The 23,988-nt window shown below is 39.2% G+C and overlaps 2 protein-coding genes and 1 pseudogene across 9 annotated transcripts; 1 reads left to right on the forward strand and 2 right to left on the reverse strand.

Annotated features, from left to right (window-relative positions):
- Positions 1–194: 194 nt before the first annotated feature.
- On the reverse strand, positions 195–10,249 carry arfgap1 (ADP-ribosylation factor GTPase activating protein 1). Of its 7 annotated transcripts, XM_069538209.1 has the most exons (14): positions 9,977–10,249; positions 9,068–9,139; positions 8,683–8,792; positions 8,173–8,344; positions 7,655–7,755; positions 7,466–7,552; positions 7,262–7,376; positions 7,128–7,184; positions 6,964–6,996; positions 6,726–6,755; positions 5,913–5,969; positions 4,551–4,610; positions 3,996–4,051; positions 195–3,875 (listed from the first exon to the last, which is right to left on the reverse strand). In XM_069538209.1, the coding sequence occupies exons 2-14, from the start codon at positions 9,125–9,127 to the stop codon at positions 3,533–3,535; spliced, it is 1,281 nt and encodes a 426-aa protein (XP_069394310.1). In that variant the 5' UTR covers positions 9,128–9,139; positions 9,977–10,249; the 3' UTR covers positions 195–3,532. The 7 variants fall into 7 exon arrangements, with proteins under 7 accessions (XP_069394310.1, XP_019942410.2, XP_069394331.1 ...); XM_020086851.2 differs by lacking the exon at positions 6,726–6,755; XM_069538230.1 differs by lacking the exon at positions 4,551–4,610 and having other exon boundaries at positions 3,996–4,045.
- Positions 10,250–11,117: 868 nt separating this feature from the next.
- Positions 11,118–13,086, forward strand: LOC109629093 (ammonium transporter Rh type B pseudogene; annotated as a pseudogene).
- Positions 13,087–16,061: 2,975 nt separating this feature from the next.
- Positions 16,062–21,887, reverse strand: LOC109629380 (signaling threshold-regulating transmembrane adapter 1-like). 2 transcript variants are annotated; one of them, XM_020087103.2, is made up of 6 exons: positions 21,736–21,887; positions 18,791–18,910; positions 18,689–18,713; positions 18,522–18,589; positions 18,365–18,423; positions 16,062–16,970 (listed from the first exon to the last, which is right to left on the reverse strand). In XM_020087103.2, the coding sequence occupies exons 1-6, from the start codon at positions 21,764–21,766 to the stop codon at positions 16,713–16,715; spliced, it is 561 nt and encodes a 186-aa protein (XP_019942662.2). In that variant the 5' UTR covers positions 21,767–21,887; the 3' UTR covers positions 16,062–16,712. The 2 variants fall into 2 exon arrangements, with proteins under 2 accessions (XP_019942662.2, XP_069394382.1); XM_069538281.1 differs by having other exon boundaries at positions 18,791–20,345; positions 21,392–21,848.
- Between the last annotated feature and the right edge of the window lie 2,101 nt (positions 21,888–23,988).

Genomic DNA, 23,988 nt, shown 5'->3' on the forward strand with positions numbered 1-23,988 from the left:
AAGATACAAGAGTCTCCATCGTCTTAATGAAGCTGCACCAAATTCCACACACTCAGAGATATCAGTTCCCTAAATGAGTCCCTTGGAAAGTGGTGAAAATACAAAAAACATCTGATAGCTGGTTAACAAGCTAAATGTTGCTCTATCAATACCTCCACCAACATAGAAAACAAATGACACAGACAGCAAAACAATTGCGATCACAACACAATACGTTTTTATTCAACACAGAAACCATGTGTACAGGAAAAATATCCACAGCTTCGACTGAGCATGTAACACTGGCTCACCTCGAGGGACGGCTGCTGGTGAAACTTGAAGGGGGGGTAAGCAGACAACTGCAATTCAATTCACTGGGGAAACGACGTATGGAAATCAAAGAACAGCTGAAAGTGTTTAGTTCCATGTTACACCTCATGCATGACATCAAAAATAGTATTTCTGACAGTTTCATCAACAAGCACGGACATACCCGGTCTCAAATGTTCGACAGGCACAGACACTGAGCTAAACTGTTGCTATGGAAAGTTAAAGTTTGGATTCAGGCTATGTGGCAAGAAAATACTTTTTTAAATTATTAAGTTATATCAATACATATTGGATGCATTTCATTCCATTTGACATTCTTCGATTTTAACCCCTAAAGAACATTCGTCAAAAGTAAAACTACAGCATTTGAGAAGTACAAGCTCTTTCAGTCCCTTTTAAACTCTGAGACATCACGGCACAGTCTTCTATTTATTTCCTGGCAATTTATCTGTCATACGTACCATCAGAAAATAAAAAGAAGAATACCAAACAAGTGACAACGCTTCAATAATAGGAAGTAAAGTTGAGGGTAATGATGTATAATTTATCATAGATGATTTACTGACATTTACAACTCACTGTATCGCACACACACACGCAAACTGACATCGATATTAACAAAAAGCAAACACAGCTGTTTAAGGCATGTTAAACACACGAGCATACATGAACACATGACCGCAGAGGTTAAGCAACACAAATGTTTCAGGAGTGATACGTTTTTATATTATTGTTTTGTCACTGATGAAACACACCAACACTGTGGACCAAACTTTGCTGTTACACGCTTGGATGGGTCTCTGCAATCTGAACCTGTTTTAATGTTCAACATCCAAACCATACCGAGAGGGTGAGACAAGAAAAAATGAAAACATGTTCACGACTGGAGACTCATCAGCAAACTGACGACTTCTTAAGAGGTAGGAAATGGGCATGGAATGAAGTTCGCACAAGTTTTCCCTCACTGGTCACAATCTGTGACAGCAACATGTAATTTGACCAATCACAAGGCCTGTTGAGGACCACATGCAGGGTCGAGGTACAGCAAAATGTTTTTACATCCTAATGACAAACAATAATCCAGCAGCTCGATAACAGCGGCACACTGCCCTGTGAGCAGCTCAAGACTGACTACTGGCCAATGAGCAAGACTTCAAGATACTATCATACTTCAAAGACTTGAAGTATGATAGTATCTCCTCTGATATTAATCATTAAATTTAGACTCTACAGTAGAAATTACCAAGAAACTAAGAACTGTTGAATCTAGCATGATTTAAATCTGAGCAGTTTGCTGAATTTATGAAACTGAGCATCTGCAGGGTATTACATAATACAAACAAAACTTTACAGTAGGAAAAAAGACACTCCGTTATAGAGAATCTAAGGCCACAAAGAGAAGTTACATGCTGCAAAACGTATTCATTCTAAATCCTGACAGCCAATTTAAATTTTAGAATGACCAAATAGACTTGATTTCCAAATTAACACTAATTACATCCCTACTTGAAAAATGCTTTTTATGATGAACAGTGCTCATTTTGTATGACTGAGGATGCACCAGTACTACTTGATTTAATTAATTCATAACAGAGAGCGGACTATCTAATTATCCAGCGTATAATGAGCCGTATTATCATTACTTCACAATTTAGATGTTAGCACAGGTGTGAAGATAAGACAACAACTCCTCACAATACATAACGAACAAGGTGCAGGGACACTTGACTTGACACCGGGTTGCTTCATCAGAGTTACAGGTTCAGCGGTCACAAACCCATTCAGATAACAACCTACACTCCCACTCTATGACAAGGTTAAACACACCTCGCATACAGTACACACAGCATATACAGCAAACCTGCAATGAGTGGTTTTTATATGAAATTTACTATATACAATCTTTAAACACTGATTATTTAAAATATTCAAATGTTTGTGTCTTCAACATAAAACTGGAAAATAATGACTGAAACAACATCTCATGACCAACAGGTTTCCTTAAAAACAGCATCAGTCAGCTTTAGGATAAGATAAAGAAACAACAAACAAAACAAAAATCCTCCTAATTTCAGTTGTGAAGTCAAATAGAAAAGTATGTGATAAATTACAAACTGCTGCAAGAATACATCAAGTGTCACTGTGGACCACTGTTATGAATGCATCTGAATGGGAATTACAATTAAGTGTTGAGCTGTTGTCAATGATCAACAGTGAGGATGTAAAAAGTGAATTATTATAATCAACAGTATCACAATATTGTAGTATCCAGTCAAAATGAGTTTCAACAAGTCATATGTATGTAACTAACTATATACATCAGTTTAGATGAAATATGTTTGGTCATGATGCCAGCATGAAACATCCATTTACCCAAAAGCAATATCTATAATAATCTCAACATCCTGGTTGAATATTAAATGATGGAATTATCAAACCCCTTGACCATTTGCACATTTTAATAAAAAAAAAGCCCAAAAAGAACAAAACTACACAAACACACGCAGATAATACAGAACTCCCTAACATATGACTTATTAGATTATTTCATTGTTATTAACATATTTGATTAATGGTAGCCAATTTGTCTCATAGTTAAATTTGTCCATAAATCTCATATAACATTTTATGATTACAATGAGTATTTTGTAGAAAAAAAAAAAAAAAGCTTTTCAAAATCAATTTTATGAAAACAAAATGTGTAAAAGGTTGAGGGTCAGTCATTTGATTGTGATTAATGTGATTAGTGTCGAGTCAATCATTCTGAATTTACATGGAATCATATTTACAATCTTAGATTTTTCATCTCATGCATCATTTTTACGTGGTGAATTGAAAACCAGTATCATTAAACCCATAATACACTATGAACTCCATCTTGTTCACCATTAATAGTTTTATAATTATATAATATAAGGAGTTCAGGCAGTAAATTTATGACCATATCTACACTGATCTATCGTAATTCCCAGTGATGAAGGTAACAATAATATACATGACTGAAGTCAATATAGTTGTATTTTTCAAGAACATTTATTTAATAATGAGCTTTATTCAACCCTGGGCTTTCTTCATTGTTTCTTAGGTTCATAATAAATACAATTTTTTATGGATTGATAGGAACTAAGCTAACACAGCTCTTTCCCTGAAAGTGCCAGTGAGATGAACAGAGGGAGAAGGCCAGAAAAAGGGGAAACATGTGAGAGGTATGGTTGTTAGGTCACTACCAGTCTGCATTATCCCAGGCATCCTCAGCGGGCTTTGTGGGACTCTTTGTCTTTGTCTTACCATCGGCATTCTCCCAGTTGTTGTCCCAAGCCTCCCAGCTCTCCTCCGTGCTGTGTTTGTTGTTGGACGCTGCTTCGGAGCCCCAATTGTCCCAACTGTCAGAGCTCTTCTTTGCAGAGTTATCTGCCATGGTCCAGCTGTCACTGCTAGGAGACTTCTTGGCCTTTAAGGAGTTGTTGCTGCCAAAGGTTTCCCAGAAGTCCTTTGAGACAGGCTGGCTAGAACTGCCCTGATATCCCTCAGTGGCATCCATGTTCTGATAGCTTTCTCCAGCAGACCTGAGCACAGTCCAAATGTGAAGAAATGCTTCAATCATTCATGGTTCATAATATTAAAACATGTAATACGAAGAATTTTTGTATGTGGGAGTTTTTATGATGTAAGAAATGTTATCATACCCATCTTCTGGTTTTCCCGAGAAGAGATTCGTCAATTTGGAACCAGCTCCCTGGAACTAAAAAACAAAACAAAAAGAGTCAATATCATTTATATGCAGTTTTCTTAAAAAATAACTTTGTGAGAAAAGAAAGACAAATGCACAGTATTTTTGAAGAGAAAACTATAGTCAGAAGCAAAAACTTAACATAATTGTTAACTAAAATAAACAATCAGTATTAAATATACTAAAAGGATCAGATTGAAACTATAGTGTAGTAACTTAAGATATAGAGTTCATAAAACTGCTTAAAAATTCATATTTTCTAACATTGTACTCACCACAATAATAATGGCAGCAACAAAAAACAAGAGATTACATTACATTAGTATTGTTCATTGTACATTCATCATTTGACAAAACCAGTCTCCTTGGAGGGTTAAAATGTCGAGGGGGACTGCCTCTGCAGTTTTTTGCACATCTGGCCTGAGAGACACTGGTGTCACGTCCAGGCTACCGTTCGTGGCTCAGGAGACTGGTTTTGTTGTGTAACACGGCAGACCTCTGCCCATCCTACCTTATTTGCCAGCCCAGTGATGCTGACTGTCATTTCATCTAGCAATTTGCCATCTTTCACCTGGATTAATGCAAACTATTATTAAAAACTAAAAAAAACAACAGTCTTCATACAAATATGTCAAACAGAACAAGTGATAAACAACATTTTGTTTCTGATTGTGAAAAAAGTGATTACATGTGTTTAGTAAAGAGGATAATCAGCGAGAATTGAATTTAAAAAAAGGTTACTCAGCTCAAGAGAGAAAAATAATGCAGCTACTACCATTTTGCAAGAGAGTAGGAAGACTGTTGCAGAAGCACACTATAGAAAACTTAAATCACCAATGTCAACTGTACATTAGACGACAAAAGCATTTTGTTTAATATCAGTCTCTCTCAGTCACTTGTGTTTCCATTAGTCAAACCTTATACCAATGTAAAAAATCATTTTTTTTAAATTTGTGATCATTAGCTTGTTCAGCTCCACCGGCCTTGTTTGAGCTCATACAGACACATCCAGGAGCTGCTCACTTAACAGCAACAGTTAGAGCAGCAATGTGAAGCATTTATATGGAGAACACTCACCCTGACTTTGGAAATGGTGACATTAGTTGGTTCATGCAGATTGACGAGAGCAAAGCTTATTTTGATGCAGAAGCTCAAACACACTGCATCTGCGAAGCCAGTGAGCAACTGATTGTCAAGTGAGGAGCTCCAGGTTGTTAAGAGAATTAAATAAGAGTATCTTACTGAGGACCAAGACTATGGCATGTTTTGCATCGAGCTTGGCTGAAAAGTATAGGAGATCTTTCACTCAATTATTTTTGCCAGATGGATGAAAAGTTTGGATAAGATCTTTGTATTAAATACAGATTTCCTTGTTATGTGAGTGTGGACAGTTTGGAATGTCGATAATGCTGTGTTGATATCCTGACTACATATGATGCCGCGTGACATGATCTGTTTAAATGTTAACATGTCTCATTTTATGTTACATCCAAACCAACTTTAATTGACATTTCATGTCTAAAACATTGAAATGTGAACAGGAAGACGTAGTTTTTCTGCAAACGATGATTTACTCCAGTGACTGTGATGATGAGTTACTTCACACTGGCTCACACCTGCTCACATATAAAGGGTTCACAGCTGTATTTCTTCAGCAGATGTCATGAGTGACTGAGGGAAGACAAAGGTTTGATCTTTTTTCTGCAGATATGAAATAGCAGCTTTTGTAGTTTAGTGCACACTGACATGAAACAGATGAAACTGGAGAAGACAAGCAGTGTAGAAAATAGCACATTCACATCTGAAGCTGTTTTTTATTATCTAAAGCACTGCAACCCATCACCAAATCAACAACTTCAAACATCAATGTTACCTTTTCTTGTGTAGGTTTGATAATATTCTCATTTACTGTCTGTCCTAACTCTGTGGCCTAGTTGGAAGTCAGAGGGGAGAATTCACTTGAATGAAACACAGTTTAACATTCACAGCAGAGCAGGAAACTGAGACGTTTGTTCTGCAGTTGCGTAAAGTGACCCATCATTCCCATTCACCATGACACTTAACAAGCACTAGAGGATGTAATGGTTCAAAAATAAACTGGCAACAGTGTGAACTACATTGATGAAGAACACTGCATACAGCTCGTTTCCAAAGAATTGTAGCCTTTAAACTTTAACAGCTGCTGTTACAGATATTTAAAAGACAACATCTGTACTTTATACTCTGCCTCCTAATCTCTGCAGAGCAACATGTTGTCATAATGTTATATGGTTACCAAAATCCTACTTCCACGAATGACTTAATTGAATCCATTACACCTCTATAATACAATGTTTGCAGTCAACACAAAGCGGTCATGCATAAACGGATAACCCATTTTCGATGGATGTATGTGAACAACATTTCTATATTAAGGTATAGGGATTAGAGGTAATCACCATCTCATAATATATGTTATCCCAACCAACTGTCTTTCACAGGTTATCCATAAACTCAAAGTACAGGTACCAAGACGGACACGATGCCTCGCATTAGTATATCCAAGCTGAAGCACGTGAAGAGGACATTCAAAATGCTTTTTTTACTGATGAAAAACTGACAAAAATAAAGAACATGGGTAAAATGTGTTTTCAACAAAATAACATGACATGGAAAAAGCAACATGCACCTATATGATCTGCTTTACCGGTTCAGGGGGCGCTTTATAGCCCTTTAACTACTCCAGAGAGGGCATTATAGATATAAAGAGATATTAGTCACACAATTATTAGACCTTCAAAGAATCGTTGTTGACAGATTTAACAAGAAAATTAGCGTTTATGAATGCTAACACTTAAAAAGAGGGGACTACTTAATATTATACACAGAAAACCTTTACTATCAGTAAATATCATGGGTTAATGATGACTTAGACTCAGTCTTACCTTTAAAGTTGCTTGGTTTGCCAGTTTACTCGTCTGTTCAATGTGAAAAAAGAAAATTAATTGTTGATTATATATCGTTCTTCTTTTTTTGTCATTCATATGCAGAAATACTGACTCCATTGTTGAATACATAGGATCAGCATTTATTGATTAAATACACTTACATTATCTTTAGCAATAGAAGCAAACTTGCTAGCTCCAACAGTGAAACTGCTCCATCCCTGTTGAAGAAAGATAGAAACTGTCAGCGGGGAAGAAAAATAAAAACAAAAAGAACAACTCACTCAACTCTATTTACCGAATAAATAGAAGACATGGCGTTGTTCAGGAAGTCTTCCTCTTTCCTCTCCGGGGTCACTGTGTTGCCAAAGCCAACATACCGATTCTCTTGGTTGCCGCTGTAACCTCCTCCACTAAAGTATTAAAGAGTATTTTAGAAAACACGTAATTGACAGAAATAAGAGAAGAGTGAATAATAAGAGAAGTTTCAGGAGAGTCTTACCTCTGATAGGAATTAACATCGTCCCTCAACCAGTCTTCAAAAGCTTTGTCACTAGATTTAGCAGAGTTTTGTCCAGGTCCTCCCGGGCTGGACAAAAGAAATATGAAGTCACCGTTTTGATGGCTGTTCTGTGTCTGACATTACGCACAGCTTGAGAATGTTTAAAATTTCCATGCTTTCCATGCTTACCGGTGAGAGGACGAAAGGCTCATCTTGGGTTGAGGAGATGTCCAGTTTCTGGCTGGTGATGTCTCAATGGACCACTCCTTACCCTCAGCTAAAGTTGCAACCTGTCATACACAGTACACACGAAGACTTTGAATTATTCTGGGGAACAACGTGCACAGTACAAGCTACAGGTTAAACCATTGATCAACCAGCTTTTTATAAACAATATATTATGACAGGTTACATTTATTTACAGAGAATACGCAATTACAACTAGGATTTAATATTCAAGTTCCCTCTTTGGTTCAATTCAAAATAATACATTTTCTTTTTGGACCAGAATGGACACAAAAATCATTGTAGCATTTATGTTTACAAAACTGCACATTAATCAATTACGGATTTATGACATTTTGCTAAAACGAGAACTTATGAAGCCCAAAGTAATAGGTCCCCTCCAAAACATCTGTTGTCTTCATTCAGTAAGGAAACTGAACATCCACATCTATCTGAAAGAGCTTTGAGTCTGCACAGCTCACCTTGTCTCTGAAGAGTGCAGCTGCTTTGCTGTTATATTTCTCCTGTAAAGTCCAGTTGGGATCATAATCGTCTTGGAGTTCGAGAAACAAGCGGAATTTCCCATTTCCTCCTTCTTTCATCTTCTCCAGCTCAATATCTTTCCACTTGTCCATGGTAACAGAACGCACAAAACTGAGCAGAAGAGATTAGCATTATTTACTTATCGGGCTGTAATAGGTCAGCAGTGATGAAAGGCAGGTATTCTGACACCTCTAGTCCTTACATCAATGTGAACACACACAACTCATCCACCACTACTGTTGGTGCACCTTGTAAGAATGCGTTTGAGGAACATATTGCAAACTGGTATTGGATGGGTTTATCTAAAAGCTCAATGGATTCTGGTTTTTTTAGTGTATAGTTTAATGAATAAAACTGACTTGCAAAGACCAGAGTTATAATGTTAAATTGGTAATTTGAGCTTATCAGATTCCAAATCTCACATGTTAACACTATTTCAACGATCTTACCTGAGATGCACTCCCAGGCCTCTGTGCTTTCCAGAGCATTCGAGACAAATCCAGATGCCATAGGTCACACTAACCCACTGAGGGTTGAAAGCCCCGCATTCAAAACACAACTGAGGAGAAAACAATTGATTGGTTTACAATTTGACAATGCAACAAAACATCAATTAAAGTCTCACATTTCCCCTCTGTACATACAGTAAGTAAAGATGAATGAATTTAAAATTCCATCTTAAATTACGCTCATCATTAATTTAACCCAGGCGGAACACAGGGATGTTTAAGGGATGTGCACAGGTGCAACATCACAGGCCTCTCAAACACCTATGTATTACAGAATGTGAATTTTAAGAGTGGCAGGTGACACAAAATCCATCCGAGGACTTACATTATTCTCATCCTGGGTTCTCACTTCCTTCAGAACTCTTCTGGTCCTTGGACTTGCCATTTTGACCTAAAGCTGAACAGCAGAGAGAGAAGCTGCTTTAATGGTGTCATCTAAAACAACATGGACCTGCTTCACAGAGAATAACCTGGTTTATGATGAACTGTGTTTTGTCTGGAAAGCAGATCAAAGCTGTGGGCTACGACCAGTGTAAAGGACAAAAAGCTGCAGCGAAGCTTTCCGAAAACGTATCATGAGAACACATGTTACAGTTGATATACTGAAGAAGACATTAAAATCTTGCTCGGTAATAATAAATCTAGCTTTATGTTAGATCAGAGATAATGTTTGCTGATTGGTGTGGGTGATCTGAGGGATAAGCCAAATGAGAATTCAATTTAACAACTGTTTACATCAATGATTAATCTGTAAATGTTATTTACCATTTATACCATTAGCCATCTGTTACTGGGTTCAAACCAGTAGGTAAATATTATTTAAAGGTTGTCATTTTTAAGTTGAGTAGGATTTCTAACCTATCATTATCTTATGCAGTCAGGAGAACCCCAAGCTTTTCCCTCCGTGTAAACAGCTGTAATTGTATGAATACTGGATAAGCAGCTATGAGGCCAGGATAACCTCTGAGTCTAAAACAAATGAAATCACTGAAATGTCACAGAACTGCAGTCGTGTCAAATCTCACAGACCCGTCACAAACACAGACAGACTGTCGTACACATCCTGTGCTGTCTGACACGACACGTCCACGACAGTACGGAGACTTGATGATGTGTCGCCTCAGACGATGATAACGTGGATTTCAGATGAGCCATCACGACTAAATGTGACTCGAAATGGCAGCGAAGTGGCGATGCTAACGTTAGCAGCAGAGCAAGCTAACGGCTCCGTTACCTGTGAGTGATGAAGGAGCAGAAGATGCGTTCACTGACTCTGCGGCTCCGCTGGCTTAATCTGCGAGGAGGGGCTTCTTCTGTCGCGGAGACACGGTGGATGTCGTACAGCCACAGAAGAGTGTTTCAACACGGTCAGCTTGCGTTAAACGCCGGTAGCCATGTTCCTGTTTGCCTACGTTGGCAGTGCAGAGCACTATGGGAGCCCGTCCTCCTCTTCCTCCTCCTCTTCCTCCTCCTGCCCGTGGCCTCTTTCCTGTTTCCTTCCCCTCTGCTGCCTCCACTGTCTCGGAGTGTGAACAGGCATGTGAGTTAAAGGGATGGTTCACCTAAAAAATGAAAATTCGCTCATTATCTACTCCAGGGCTTTTCAGAGGGTGGGGCGCGCCTCCCCTAGGGGGCGCCAGAGTTCTTCAGGGGGAGGGCCTGATTGTGGTGATGTGAGGTGTTAAAAAAGAGCAGAGATGGGGGGGGGTCGACGTGACACAGCATAATTCACACCATGTTTTTGCATCAATGACATCATTTGGAGCTTGCACAGTGGCGATCAGGGAAAGGAGTCTCCGTGTCAAGGTCCCGCTGATAAACTCAATTAGCTATCAATCATGATGCTTCACCCTGTTTTCATAGCATCATATAACTAATTAAAACCAAACCTATATGAAATTCAAGCACTTACATCAGTTTGATTACAACTATGTGAAATGGCAAAAAACATCTTTGACTTTTTAGTGTTGCCCATGTCCCACCCACTAACATGATGAAGGCAGGGTTTATTCTGTGGAGGGCAGTAGTTTCCCTCTATCATTCTGCCTTACTTTAAATGATGATAGACAAAAACCATGTGAGTGTTTTCCAGAACTTTTTAGAAATTATTAAATACAAAACACCTATGTAATAATTGTCTATGGTATCACAAATTAGATTTCATATGTCAAAAGTAAAACATGAGAAAAGTCAAAGTAATTGGGAATGAAACGGAAGTGGCACCGCATTTACTACCACAATGTTAGTAAAGTTAATTAATTTATTAATATTTACCTTTACCTCATCGCCTTAAAATCTGCTTTCAGTAATGTAACTTTCTGACTCATTTTGAGGAATCTAAGGGAAGTTGTCAGCCTGCACTCCTGGTGCTGCAGTGTTAAATAACCATGTAGGTGTCAGCATTAGGCTCTTTAACCAATGTCATTAGCTGTTCTTATCTGATAAAACAGAAGCATAAAAGGAGTGTTGATGCTGCTGCGGGAGCTACTCTCTGGACTGTGAGTTGTGCATTATCATGAATTCGTCTACAAGTTTGAGAGTGCGCTTGCCAGTGCTCGTGCTGGTGCTGGAGGTTGTCATCATGGTTCTGTATTTTTTCTTTGTCACTTATGATGACAATGCCAATGCTAAGCTGCAGAACAATGAGACCAACCCAATGGAGAACTCCCTGTATCGCGACTATCCCTACTTTGCCGACGTGCAGGTGATGATCTTCATAGGTTTTGGTTGCCTGCTCGCCTTTTTCCGATTCTACGGCTTCAGTGGAATGGTCTTCAACTTTCTTACAGCTACATTTTCCATCCAGTGGGCCATCCTGATTCAAGGTTTCTTCCAGTTTTATTACAATGGTCAAATTCACCTGGGGGTGATCAACCTGCTAAATGCAGAGTTTGCCTGTGCTGTGGTGCTCATCTCATTTGGAGCTGTACTCGGAAAGACCAGTCCTGTCCAGCTCCTGGTTATGGCATTGCTGGAGATCCCTGTCTTTGCTGTGACAGAGTGGGCTGTATTGAAATACATTAGAATCAATGATGCAGGAGGCTCTATTCTTATTCACTTGTTTGCCTGCTACTTTGGTCTTGGAGTGACATTTGTTCTGTTCCGCCCGAGCCTGAATAATGGACATCCTAAAGAGACAACCTGTTATCAATCTGATATCCTATCTGTCATGGGAACCCTGTTCCTTTGGGTGTTCTGGCCATCATTCAACTCTGCTCTGACCTTTAAGGGTGATGATCAACACAGAGCAATTCTCCACACTTTTATAGGCCTAAGCTCATCCACGATGACAGCTTTCGCCCTGTCTGCAGTGTTTAACAAGAGAGGAAAGCTCACAATGGCTGACATTCAGAATGTGACTTTGGCAGGTGGTGTGACTGTTGGTGCTTCTGTAGACATGATGATTTCTCCTGCTGCTGCATACACCCTGGGCATCATCGGCTGTACTGCCTGTTTTCTTGGCTACAAATACCTGACTCCCTTTTTAGCCCAACGTCTGAGGATCCAAGACCAGTGTGGAATTCACAATCTCCATGGGCTCACTGGCCTGATATCATCCACAGCAGGAATCTGTGCTATCCTCTTAGCCACCGAGGAAACATACGGGCCCAGCATGTATCAGATCTTCTCCCATCGTGCTCCGCCCGCAGGAGATCAAAAGCTGCTGGAGCTGCAGATGCAGATTCCCGGACTGAAGCCGGGTTTGGGCCGCACTGCACAGGAACAAGCACTCTACCAGGTTGCAGCTATTTTCTCTACAATTGCAGCATCTGCAGTTGGTGGGCTGCTCACCGGCTTGGTTCTGAAGTTGCCCTGCTTGGCATCCCCAGCTGACGAGGACTGTTTCGATGATGAGCTTTTCTTTGACATGCCGTCAGACTTTGAGAGCGTAGTCTTCAAGAGCCCAGTAATCTGTGATGAAAAAGGACTGCCTATGAATGCAATGAACCGCAAAATCAATTAGTAGATAGTATTCATGGCTGCTAGTAGTAGCAGTCAGTGTTTTTGTATGAGTCATTTCATGTTTTAATTATTGTCACTAAACTATTTTAAAGATTTTCATTGCAAACATGTACGCTGTATCTGTTGTGCAGATGACAATAAACCTTTGAACTTTGTACTTTGAATGGATATTTTGAACATTTGTTTTGAAGTGTATAAAATGTTTAAAATATATATGGATTATGAGCTGGATGTTTCTGAAACATAAATCATTTCCAAAAAACTGTTTGCATTTTTGTATGTACAATGGAAATTGACTGGTATTCGTAGAAAAAATACATTATGTAATATGTGGTGTGTTATTAATTTCATTTGAAATAAATGATTTATTAAAAAAAAAAACTGTTTTGTCATTTCCATTGTAAATAACATTTATCCAGTGGATACTGTATGCATCAGCCTCATTAATTGGACGTCATATATAGAATAAAATAATAAATATAATAAAAAGCTTTAGTGGTTAAGTATTTAACATTATAATTTATATTTTAGTTTTCCAGTGTCTCATATATATTTAATTAGGGACTCGACCAAAGCTACACGAATGAAGCAGAAGAAAAGCTAAATAGAGAGATTAAGGATTACTGCAACACTTTCTGTGGGCAGTAAGTGTTCTGTTAAACTCATATAGGTTGTCAGCAACTTTAGATAGCACACTTGTGATAAGGTAAATGGTTGTATTTATATAGTGCTTTTCTAGTCTTGAAGACCACTCAAAGCGCTTTACACTACAGTTTTCCATTCACCGATTCATACAGTGCTTCTATAGCTAGCACTTTTTTTGATGTTGTATTGGGCAGTTTTGGGGTTTAGTATCTTGCCCAAGGACACTTTGGCATGCAGATGGGAAGACTGGGGATTGAACTTCCGACCTTCTGGTTGGAGGACGACCACTCAACCCCCTCAGCCACAGCCACCCCATAACATAACATAACAGCATTGCATTTGTTCCGAGATCATCTGCTTTTCGATAAGGTTCTAAACAATGACCACTGATTGATGGATTACATAATTTACGATGTCCCCATTGATATTATAAAACTGATGACCATGATAACCTCACTTTGCACCAGGATCTAACTAATTCCTCTTCTTTGTATAGACTTCTTTCTTGTTCCACAATTTATTGTTATTTATTTTTATGCATCTTTGAAACTACCACTATCTTTGAATACATTAATAGGTGTCTTTAGTAAAGCTACTCCACTTACAATAATTCATATATTCTCAGTGTTATTTTCTGTTATATTCACAGTGTTATCATATGTTATATCATGTTATATTGACATGTCATATCTCCACGTGATTATTATTTCACTTGCCTCAGCATGCATGAGTCCACTGAATGGATTTATGACCACTTTTACATAATAATCACCAAAGTTGCCAGAGTGCTCCATTTATCTGAAGGTTATTGACGAAAGTCGATGGAGCCCAATTAGCTCATAAATAGTTACAACCTAATATCCCTTTGGGGATGAATAAAGTAATGTATCTATCTTTCCACAGTTGAATAGACAACATCTAAACAAGCCAACAAGACTAAGACTCTGATCAACTACACTTGATATAAGCTTTCAATACTTGGTGCTGTTAGCATATGTTAATAGGCATTCAAAAAGTATTGATACCCTCGCTCCACTCATACAGCATGGCCAAAGCTCGTGCTTTGCCAAAGGTCCTGCCAACCTCTCTAAAGAGTGGTTGATGCACTTATTGTAAGTCGCTTTGGATAACTGCGTCAGCTAAATGAAATGTAATGTAATGTAAAAGAGTGAGCTTTTGATTCCAGTCCTCAGAGCACAAAGTTGGTTGATTTACCCCAAAAGTTTACATTGCAAGCAAGTTAACACAAAAGTGCTTGATTTTCATTGTACAACTTTAGTCAAAGCTTCAACCAAGTGCTTTACTGGAATCAAAGGCATGTCAATTAAAAGGTTATTGCGTCCATAACTCAATAAGCAATAACTAACTGATAATAAGTATATGATCTGCCAGGATTCTGGTTACTTGCATCTACATGAATACTATTTGTAACAGAGGCTAAAGGACAACAAGTGTTATCTAATCATGCAGGTTCTATGAAAATTCTATATTCTGATTCTTAGTTGCTGAGACATACAGTGCTTTCATGTTTCTTTGATCCTCCTCCTACTTTGAACATTTTGTGGAATCTGCAGATAATTTGGGGGGAAAATGACACATACAGTGGTGTCCAAAAGTCTGAGATTCAGGGAAATTGGTCTCGGACCCTGTTGTATATAATGACATTGGTCTGATTGTTTGGTTAAATTAGCTTTATTAATATCACCACACCATTGTGAGTGTGACTACATCTACATTTTATCTCTAGGAAGATTCCAGTTCAGATTCTGACTGATTGTGCCGGCTGTGACTGACCTTACCCCCCACTGTCTGCAATGCTCTAACAGTTGTGTAGTCCGTGTGTGAGTGTGTGTGTGTTGTAAGGGGTGTGATCAAAGTTCATTTGTTGGGGGCAACTCAATCCAAGTGTTAATGAGAGGGGGTGAATATGTGACTGTGTAAGGAGGGGGATTTATCACCTCTATCACTTGTTCTGTGTGTGTGTGTGTGTGTGCGTGCGTGCGTGCGTGCGTGCATGCGTGCGTGCGTGTGTGCGTGTGTGTGTGTGTGTGTGTGTGTGTGTGTGTGTGTGTGTATAATATAACAGGATGAGATGACAGGAGTATTGCCTGATTGGGGTATATTCAGTGTAAACGCAGGGTATGTCTCAGCCCTGCAATACTTCTCATTCATTCTACAAGTGGAATGCTAACATGCTCAGGACAATGGTAATATTCTGATGTGTAACAGGTATGATATATACCATGTTCACCTTTTATTACCTCTAAACACAGAGTGCAGCTGAGGGGGTGATTTAGTCATTTGGGCAGAAGTGTTGGACTTGGAAATAATAAAAAGATGTAATTTTCATTGCAATACTTGTGTAACTGTATCACCCAGAGAAGTCCCATCATCAATCATCATTTCAGAAGTAAAGTGTCAAATTTAAATCATTGATTCTGAATTTGATTTGCAGTGATTTACAGTATTCAACACAATGAAAACAAAAAATTAAAGGAGTGCCAGTCCTCTCCCATGTTTACGACTCTGTTCCATTGAAGGACAGTGTTCCATCTGTCCTGTAACTACACCATTAATTATTACAATTATTATCTTCCACATTGATTTTATTGCCTGGACTGTAATCACTAACATGATAAATATGGTTTGGTGATGGAATTTACCAAGTAATGACCAAAATTGTTTGTATGGGTTGGAGTAACGAGGCGCAGTGAAAGTGTAAGCAGTTTTTAATGAATGTATGTTGCAGGAAATTCAATTTTACAGAGCCTGACAACTGAATTATTGAACAAAACTATGATGATAGAGACTAACAAAGTTTACGTCTTATTTCTTAACATTGTTGTTATAATTGCTATAGTCTCAGTAATGTATCAGGTCAAAATGCATCTAGGATTCTTTGATTAGGCAGGTTTAAACATTAACATATCAGATGTGCACAACCTTAATTGAACCTTGAAGAGATTAGGATGAGTCAAAGCAGACAAACATCCCTGACTTGATCAACAGAGAAAGTAAAAGTTGAAAAAAATGCTATTTCACTAAATGTTGAATGCATATTTATGTATATGAAGCGTTTCACTTCAATAATCCATGAGTATCATTTCACTAACTAATACATTACCAAACACCAGCTGTATTTCTTTTGATTTAAGTAAAACCCCAAAATGAGCTTCCAAAAACTGCATTGAATGATTGTTCTCTAGTAAATCCACTACCAGTGAGTTGCATGAGAGATATACAGTATGTGCACCATCACCACAGAAGTCATTTGTGATATGATGACAAATAGTGCTATCTAGTGGCTGCAGGTCATGTTACAAAAAGTACATTTGTTACATGTAAGCATCTGTAACCTTTTTTCAGAGATGGTTGGCATACTCCTCTCCAGTGTCTGCAGTGATGATCGTTTTTGTGCGCTGAGTTTGCACAGACGCATATAAATCAGACATGGTGGAGACGGCATCTGTGTTGCCTCCATCTTCTTTCTCTGGTTCCAGGGCCATCTCAGTCTCTGACTGAGCTACATCTGAGTACATCTTTATCTGTGGAGAGCTGCGGCCAGACTGTGATCTCGGGGGTTTCAGACTCAGATTAGCATAGCAGTCCTGAGGTTTGGTCTGGAGGGAGAGACAAATAACTCATATAAAGACATGTCAGATATATATCATCTAAAATCAAAAATGTTGTGTTGTGTATATACTCGCAATGCAGCTGGTCTGTCTTTAGTCTAATTTGGGAAGTAACCAACAAGCTGGGGAAGGCCATTAACATTATGACATATATATATATACATATATATATATATTGTAATGGAAAACTTGCATATGAACTTTGCTTGAACTCTTTCCTATGTCTGATCAATGCTCGTGTGCTGTGTTCAACAATAGCTCATATAGAAACACAATTGTGCTCCCCAAAAGGGACTGCAAGGCATACATGCAGACGGACGTTTTCATAACTAGACAGACACCTTTTACTGTTTTACCCTTAACTATCCAATGCCATGACTGTTGCTATGCACTTGGCAGATGTAACCTCAGAGTTCATGTCCTTTCTTGATGATGATCCTCTTGCTGACCCTGATCTGGGCAGTAGCAAACTTCTTCTTTCAAACAGAAGCAAGAGCAGACAGCTTCTTGTTTCAACTAGACTACAGGTGGCTTCAGTTTTTCATGCTATTACTCAGAAACAGTTGTCTCTTATGTTTCCTGTTTACCTGACTGTTAAAAACCTTCTTCTTTCCCTATTCGGGGTTGTTCCACTCTGAGCATTCATGCTGAGTGTGAAACCCTCTGCAGAGCTCTATTAAAGACCCAAAGATAACTCTGGTCTGAGAAACTCTTTATTTCACATCTCGAGATAAATTTCCATCACAATACATATATATATATCTAGAAAGGCAAAAAAGGAACATGTATGTTTGGAAAAATATGTGTAAAAAAATCCCTAAAGCTGCTCTTGAGTGCAATAGTACATTTTGATGCAAAGAGGGAAATAAACCTGGGCACCCCTGCTTTTTCATATTTTTCACAGCAAGAGTGCCTTTTTTTTAGTTTATTTACATTTTCTTGTGATAGATGCGTGTTTTAAAAACTTTCCTGGTAGTCCCAGTTTCACTGACTTTAAAGTACAAAATTTGTATCATACATTTCTGGTGCCCATATATTGCAACAAATGTTCCTCAAGTTAAAACTATTTGCATCGTCCTACACAAGTTGGTGGTAATTCAGCCACATCATTATGGGCACAGGGAACTTTCACAGTGAACTTTTAAGCAAATTCAAATCCAAAATCATCATCTCTTATTTTTTAAAAGGTTATTTTTTCCTGTTGCACTTCCATTTATTTTTTCTGCTGCTTCTCTTTACCCCATATGAAGATGGAAAAGTGTTGCTGCGAGGGCTAGTGATGTGAATAGCAGTTGCAGAGCATGATGAGAAAAAGTAGTAAGGGTTTAATTTTTTGTAAAAGCAATTAAGGACTGAACCTGTGACTTAAGCTTAGAACTCACTCTCTGTTCGTCCCTCACAGATGAGTGTTGAGGATTATCATCTCTGAACGAAGGCACATCTATGGAAAACATCATCATACTGTTAGCAGATGCTAATGTGTAAAAGACAAAGACACACAAATGCATTAAGACATACACATGCTCACACACAATGTACCTGTACTTGTTTGCATGAAGTTTATGTTTCCATAAATAGGATTTTCTTCCATCTGCCTCTGACCCCGACTTAAGATTGATATGCAGAGAGGAGATATGTTGTTTTTAATCTCCAGTTTGGTGATGAGTTCTCAACATTCAGGTCATTTCATGATTTGCTTTACATACCTCTTTCTTTGACATGTCCCTTTTCCTGGGGAACAATACATTCACCGTCAAATACAGACATTTGTTTTAACAGGATTTTTAAAAAGCAAATAATAAAATTACCTGAGCAACATTGTGATACACAGCAGAAAATATTCACAGATAGTGAGAATACCAGCATTGCACCAAGAACTCCAAACAGCACCAGTCCCATAGGGGGTGAACAAAACAATTTGTTCAACTCTGGAGAAAAAGAGAGAAAGAGGTGTATTTATTATGGGCCATTTGACATTATTAAATATCCTCCTGACATGAGTGCAGGTCACATATTTCACAATGAATATGAACAAAATCACATTTTGTGTGTGTGTATGTGTTTGTATGTAACACATCCAGTTATCAGCTGCCAGTGCAGTCAGTGTGACAAACTCAATCCACTCAGTGAGAGATTTTGTAAATGTGAAGCTGCATTTGGCCCAGGGCTGGAATACGTTCACTAAGGACCAAAGCTCCTTCATCCAGTTATTGAGACTGGGATTGATTCAACTGGGTGTTTGTTTGTTTTGAAACTCAAAGGATCAGATAGAAGTGCCCTTGCAGTGAACAGTTTTATTATTAAATTATAATTTTTATAAGCCTTAAAGATACAGTGTGTAGAATTTTGTGATATCTAGTGTTGAAATTACATGTTGCAGCTGAACACCCCTCACCTCACCCTCTCCTTCCAAAAGTGAAAAGAAACTGTGGAAGCCTTTAATTTTCATAGAAACTCAAAAGGTGTTTAGTTTGTCCAGTCTGGACTAATGTAAAAAACATGGCTCCTATGTTTAAATATAAAGAGTATTTTCTAGAGTAAAGAAAACTACAATTCATACAATTTAGATGAAACTAACTAGTGACAACATCATGAGGATTATTCTACATTAAATTTCTGCCAAAAGTTCCCTTTCACCTAAATCTTACACACTGGACCTTTAAATGAGATTTGCAAAAAATAACCATTATACATAATAGATGCAGTGTAGAGTTCCTGACAGTTTCCATCCCTGTTGGGAAAACAAGACACCAGAGTAAATCATGGGAAAAAGCCAAGTAGCAGTTCCCTTGAGCAAAAGAGTTCCACTTTCTTCAGTGGATCTACTCAAGCATCAAAAGCAGAAGATGTGGTTTTCCTCAGGCACTTAAATGCATGAATATGTGAAGTGTGCACACGGTTTTTGGTGCAAGAATACATTCTCAGCAAAGCATGCTGGATAAGTTTCCTACACCGCAACACGTTTGCAGAACCATGTTGCACACTGTGGTAGATTAATGTTTCACTGATTCTATAGCATGCCTGAGTAAAAAAAGTATTCAGTCAATGCACTATTTATTTACCACAGAATCAATTGAAAGATGTCTTATACAACATAGAAATGTTCACTATCAGCTTGACATGATTTCTTTGGTATCTTAAAATTCTTCAATTTAGTTTAAAGTTACAGTTTAAAGTTGTACGGACATGTTGGTTTTAATATTTGAGGTTAAACATGCTAAAATGATTAAATTATTGTAGTTTAGTAGCATGTCAATATATAGAATAGCTGACATTCTACAAACCCTACCTGTGATTGTCTTTTCAGATGAAAACACAGGTAAACAGGTAAACACAGGTAAAACCATGACCTGACATTAAAGCCTAGTTTATGCTTCTGCGTCACGTCTACGCCGTACCTACGCCGTAGGTCGTTGAGCATTCGAAGTTCTGCGTCGAGGGAACGCGTTGCTCTGCAATTCACCGCCATGCCGCTAGGGGGTGTAGCGGTGTGTTTGTGTGGTTATAGCCGAATCCTCGCTTTTTCTTCCGTAAAGTAAACAACAGTAAACAATGGCGACCGAGGTGGAGCAGCTGTTTTTGTTGTTGGAGCTCATCAATATTGAAGAACAAATGCTTATATTGCAAATGTTGAAGCGCAAGCTACAAAGAAAACGTTTGCGGAGTTGGTTTTTACGACGAGGAAGAAAGACCGGAAAAGCAACTGCCGGAACTTACGTTCTGAGCGGACCAATCACAGCGCTTACGGTCCGCGTCGACGTACGCGTAGTTAGGATTTTTGGGAGGCGCACGTCAGGCTACAGCCTAGTTTATGCTTCTGCGTCACGTCGACGCCGTAGCTACGGCGTAGGTACGGCGTAGACGCAGACCCCTACGCCGTAGCCTGACGTGCGCCTCCCAAAAATCCTAACTACGCGTACGTCGACGCGGACCGTAAGCGCTGTGATTGGTCCGCTCAGAACGTAAGTTCCGGCAGTTGCTTTTCCGGTCTTTCTTCCTCGTCGTAAAAACCAACTCCGCAAACGTTTTCTTTGTAGCTTGCGCTTCAACATTTGCAATATAAGCATTTGTTCTTCAATATTGATGAGCTCCAACAACAAAAACAGCTGCTCCACCTCGGTCGCCATTGTTTACTGTTGTTTACTTTACGGAAGAAAAAGCGAGGATTCGGCTATAACCACACAAACACACCGCTACACCCCCTAGCGGCATGGCGGTGAATTGCAGAGCAACGCGTTCCCTCGACGCAGAACTTCGAATGCTCAACGACCTACGGCGTAGGTACGGCGTAGACGTGACGCAGAAGCATAAACTAGGCTTACGGCGTAGGGGTCTGCGTCTACGCCGTACCTACGCCGTAGCTACGGCGTCGACGTGACGCAGAAGCATAAACTAGGCTTAAGAGTCACGGTGCTGGGTAATTATGAAGTTGTCACCCCGGCCTATACAGAAAACTTAAGTTATATTTAAATGAACCCCAACAAATATGGAATAAATAAAAGAGGTCAAATGTGTTTACTTAATTCAACTTCATTATTTCAACGTGTCAAGAAAAAGCTTCTGAATGTCGAGTTGCAGGTTTTGTAGTTTTTGTATTTTGCGTAATGTTAAATGACTAACTTACTACCTTCTGTCAAATGATAGCATGATCATGATTCCTTTTCATTGACATGTAAAATGCAAATGTGATCATTCCCTTTACATCTCATATCCACTCTTACCTCAAAAGTTTTCATTTTTATTCAAAACTTACCAGACGGAAGTGTCACATTGTCATTGGCCATCGTAAAAATAAGCTTTAAGCAAGGACAGTTCTCTCTGCGTCTTCCTTTATCTGCCTCTTTCTGCACTGTAGCTAAAGAGACCAAGTTTATAGCACCTGTTGGGTGTTTGCCGTTTTTTAAGCTTTTTAAAGGCGGAAACATTTTTTTCAAGGGAGTGTTCAAACAAAACAGGATGTGGTTTTTTTGCAGAAAACCACAAACTATTGTTAGAAGACAATCGAAGACGACAAGTAATGTGCCTGCAGTGACTGCAAGCCTCCACTAACATTCAACGATATTAAGGAATATAAGCACAGAAGGCACTTTTAGTTTTTACATTCATCAAAATGTTTTTATGTTTTATGACAATAGATTCTTTCTTGACAGTGAGCTGTAAACTGTGAGGACAAGAATTCACATGTGACAGTGACTGAAACTGAGACACACAGGTGTTGTTTCTCAAATCAGATTCTTCAGTCAGTTCACTCACATGCACTGCACTCTGTACCACATTGTGTATTTACTGGTGTGCGTGAATTCTGTCCGATAAATGTTGTCCCAGCCAATCTGTTTCAGTGAATTATTACACATCCCACCCACCGACACTAGATGAGTGGGTTCCTGCAAGTAGTGTGGGCGATGTATAGTTCGAGCCAACCCCACCTTTACATCATGATATTACAACAATTATTTTAAATGGTGAATCTGCACAAGTAAGAAGTAAATGTTTGAGTTTCCAAGGAATATCCCTCACTCCTCACCCCTCTGAGGAAGAGGGCCCACTCCTTCTGTGGATATGATTCTGATTCTGAGCTCACAAACTGATTATTCCTATTCAAAGGTTCAAAGGTTTTATTTGTCATCTGCACAACAGATACAGCGTACATGTTGGCAATGAAATCTTAAATCCCAGGCACCTCAAGCAGCTCAACATGTAATAGTGTCAGAAGATAATAAAATAAGAGTAACTAAAAATACAAAATACCAATACACTACTGCAAATAAACAAGAAAGTACAATGTCGTTAACTAGTGCAAAAAATAAATTAAACATTAAAAGGTGCCAATAAACATTATAATAAAACATTATAAGGTGCTAAGGTGAATATAAACATGTGCAGTCATGATTTAGCAGCAGTTATGGGGAGGTATAAACAGATATGAATTATTGCACTCATTTATTTTTGTGTAGCTTAGAAATATGATGAATAGAAAGATGTAGAAGAATGAGAATTATTATAGACTTAATAAATAAATATAGTTCTTTGTGTATGAATATTATAATGTTTAAATGAATAAATGAATATGTTGCTATAAACAGATGTAGTGACTTCCACAGAGCTCAGGAGTTCAACAGTCTTATAGCCTGTGGGATAAAACTGTCCCTGAGTCTGGTGGTCTTGGTCCGGATGCTGTGGTACCGTCTGCCAGACGGCAGCAGACAGAAGAGTTTGTTGCTGGGGTGATGGGGGTCTTTTAATATCCTGTGAGCCATCTTCCTACAACGCTGGGTGTAGAGGTCCTCCATGGATGGTAGCTCCGTCCTGGTGATGTGCTGAGCAGTTTTCACCACCCTCTGTAGAGTCTTACGGTTGAAGGCGGTGCAACTGCCGTTCCAGGCCGTGATGCAGCCGGTCAGGATACTCTCGATGGTGCACCTGTAGAAGTTGCAGAGTATCCTGGAGTCCATGTTGAATCTCCGCAGCCTGCGGAGGAAGAAGAGCCGCTGACGAGCTGTCTTTGTGATGACTATGGTGTGATGAGTCCATGTCAGGTCCTCAGTGATGTGAACCCAGAGGAACCTGAAGCTGCTGACTCTCTCCACAGGAGTCCCGTCGATGGTGATGGGGGCGTGTCCATCTCTCTGCTTCTTCCTGTAATCCACAATCAGCTCCTTGGTTTTGCTGACGTTGAGATGGAGGTTGTTGTCCTGGCACCAAGATGTCAGGGCTCTGACCTCCTCTCTGTATGCGTCTCGTCGCCGTCTGTGATCAGGCCGATGACGGTGGTGTCGTCAGCAAACTTGATGATGGTGTTGGAGCTGTATGTGGCCACGCAGTCGTGCGTGAACAGGGAGTAGAGGAGAGGGCTGAGCACGCAACCCTGGGGGGCTCCGGTGTTGAGGGTCCGGCTGGAGGATGTGATGTTCCCCATCCACACTGCCTGGCGTCTGCCCGTCAGGAAGTTCAGGATCCAGTCACAGAGGGCGCTGTTGAGCCCGAGGTCCCTGAGCTTGATGACGAG

Source organism: Paralichthys olivaceus, chromosome 2 (genome assembly GCF_024713975.1).
Source record: "Paralichthys olivaceus isolate ysfri-2021 chromosome 2, ASM2471397v2, whole genome shotgun sequence".
NCBI lineage: Eukaryota > Metazoa > Chordata > Actinopteri > Pleuronectiformes > Paralichthyidae > Paralichthys > Paralichthys olivaceus.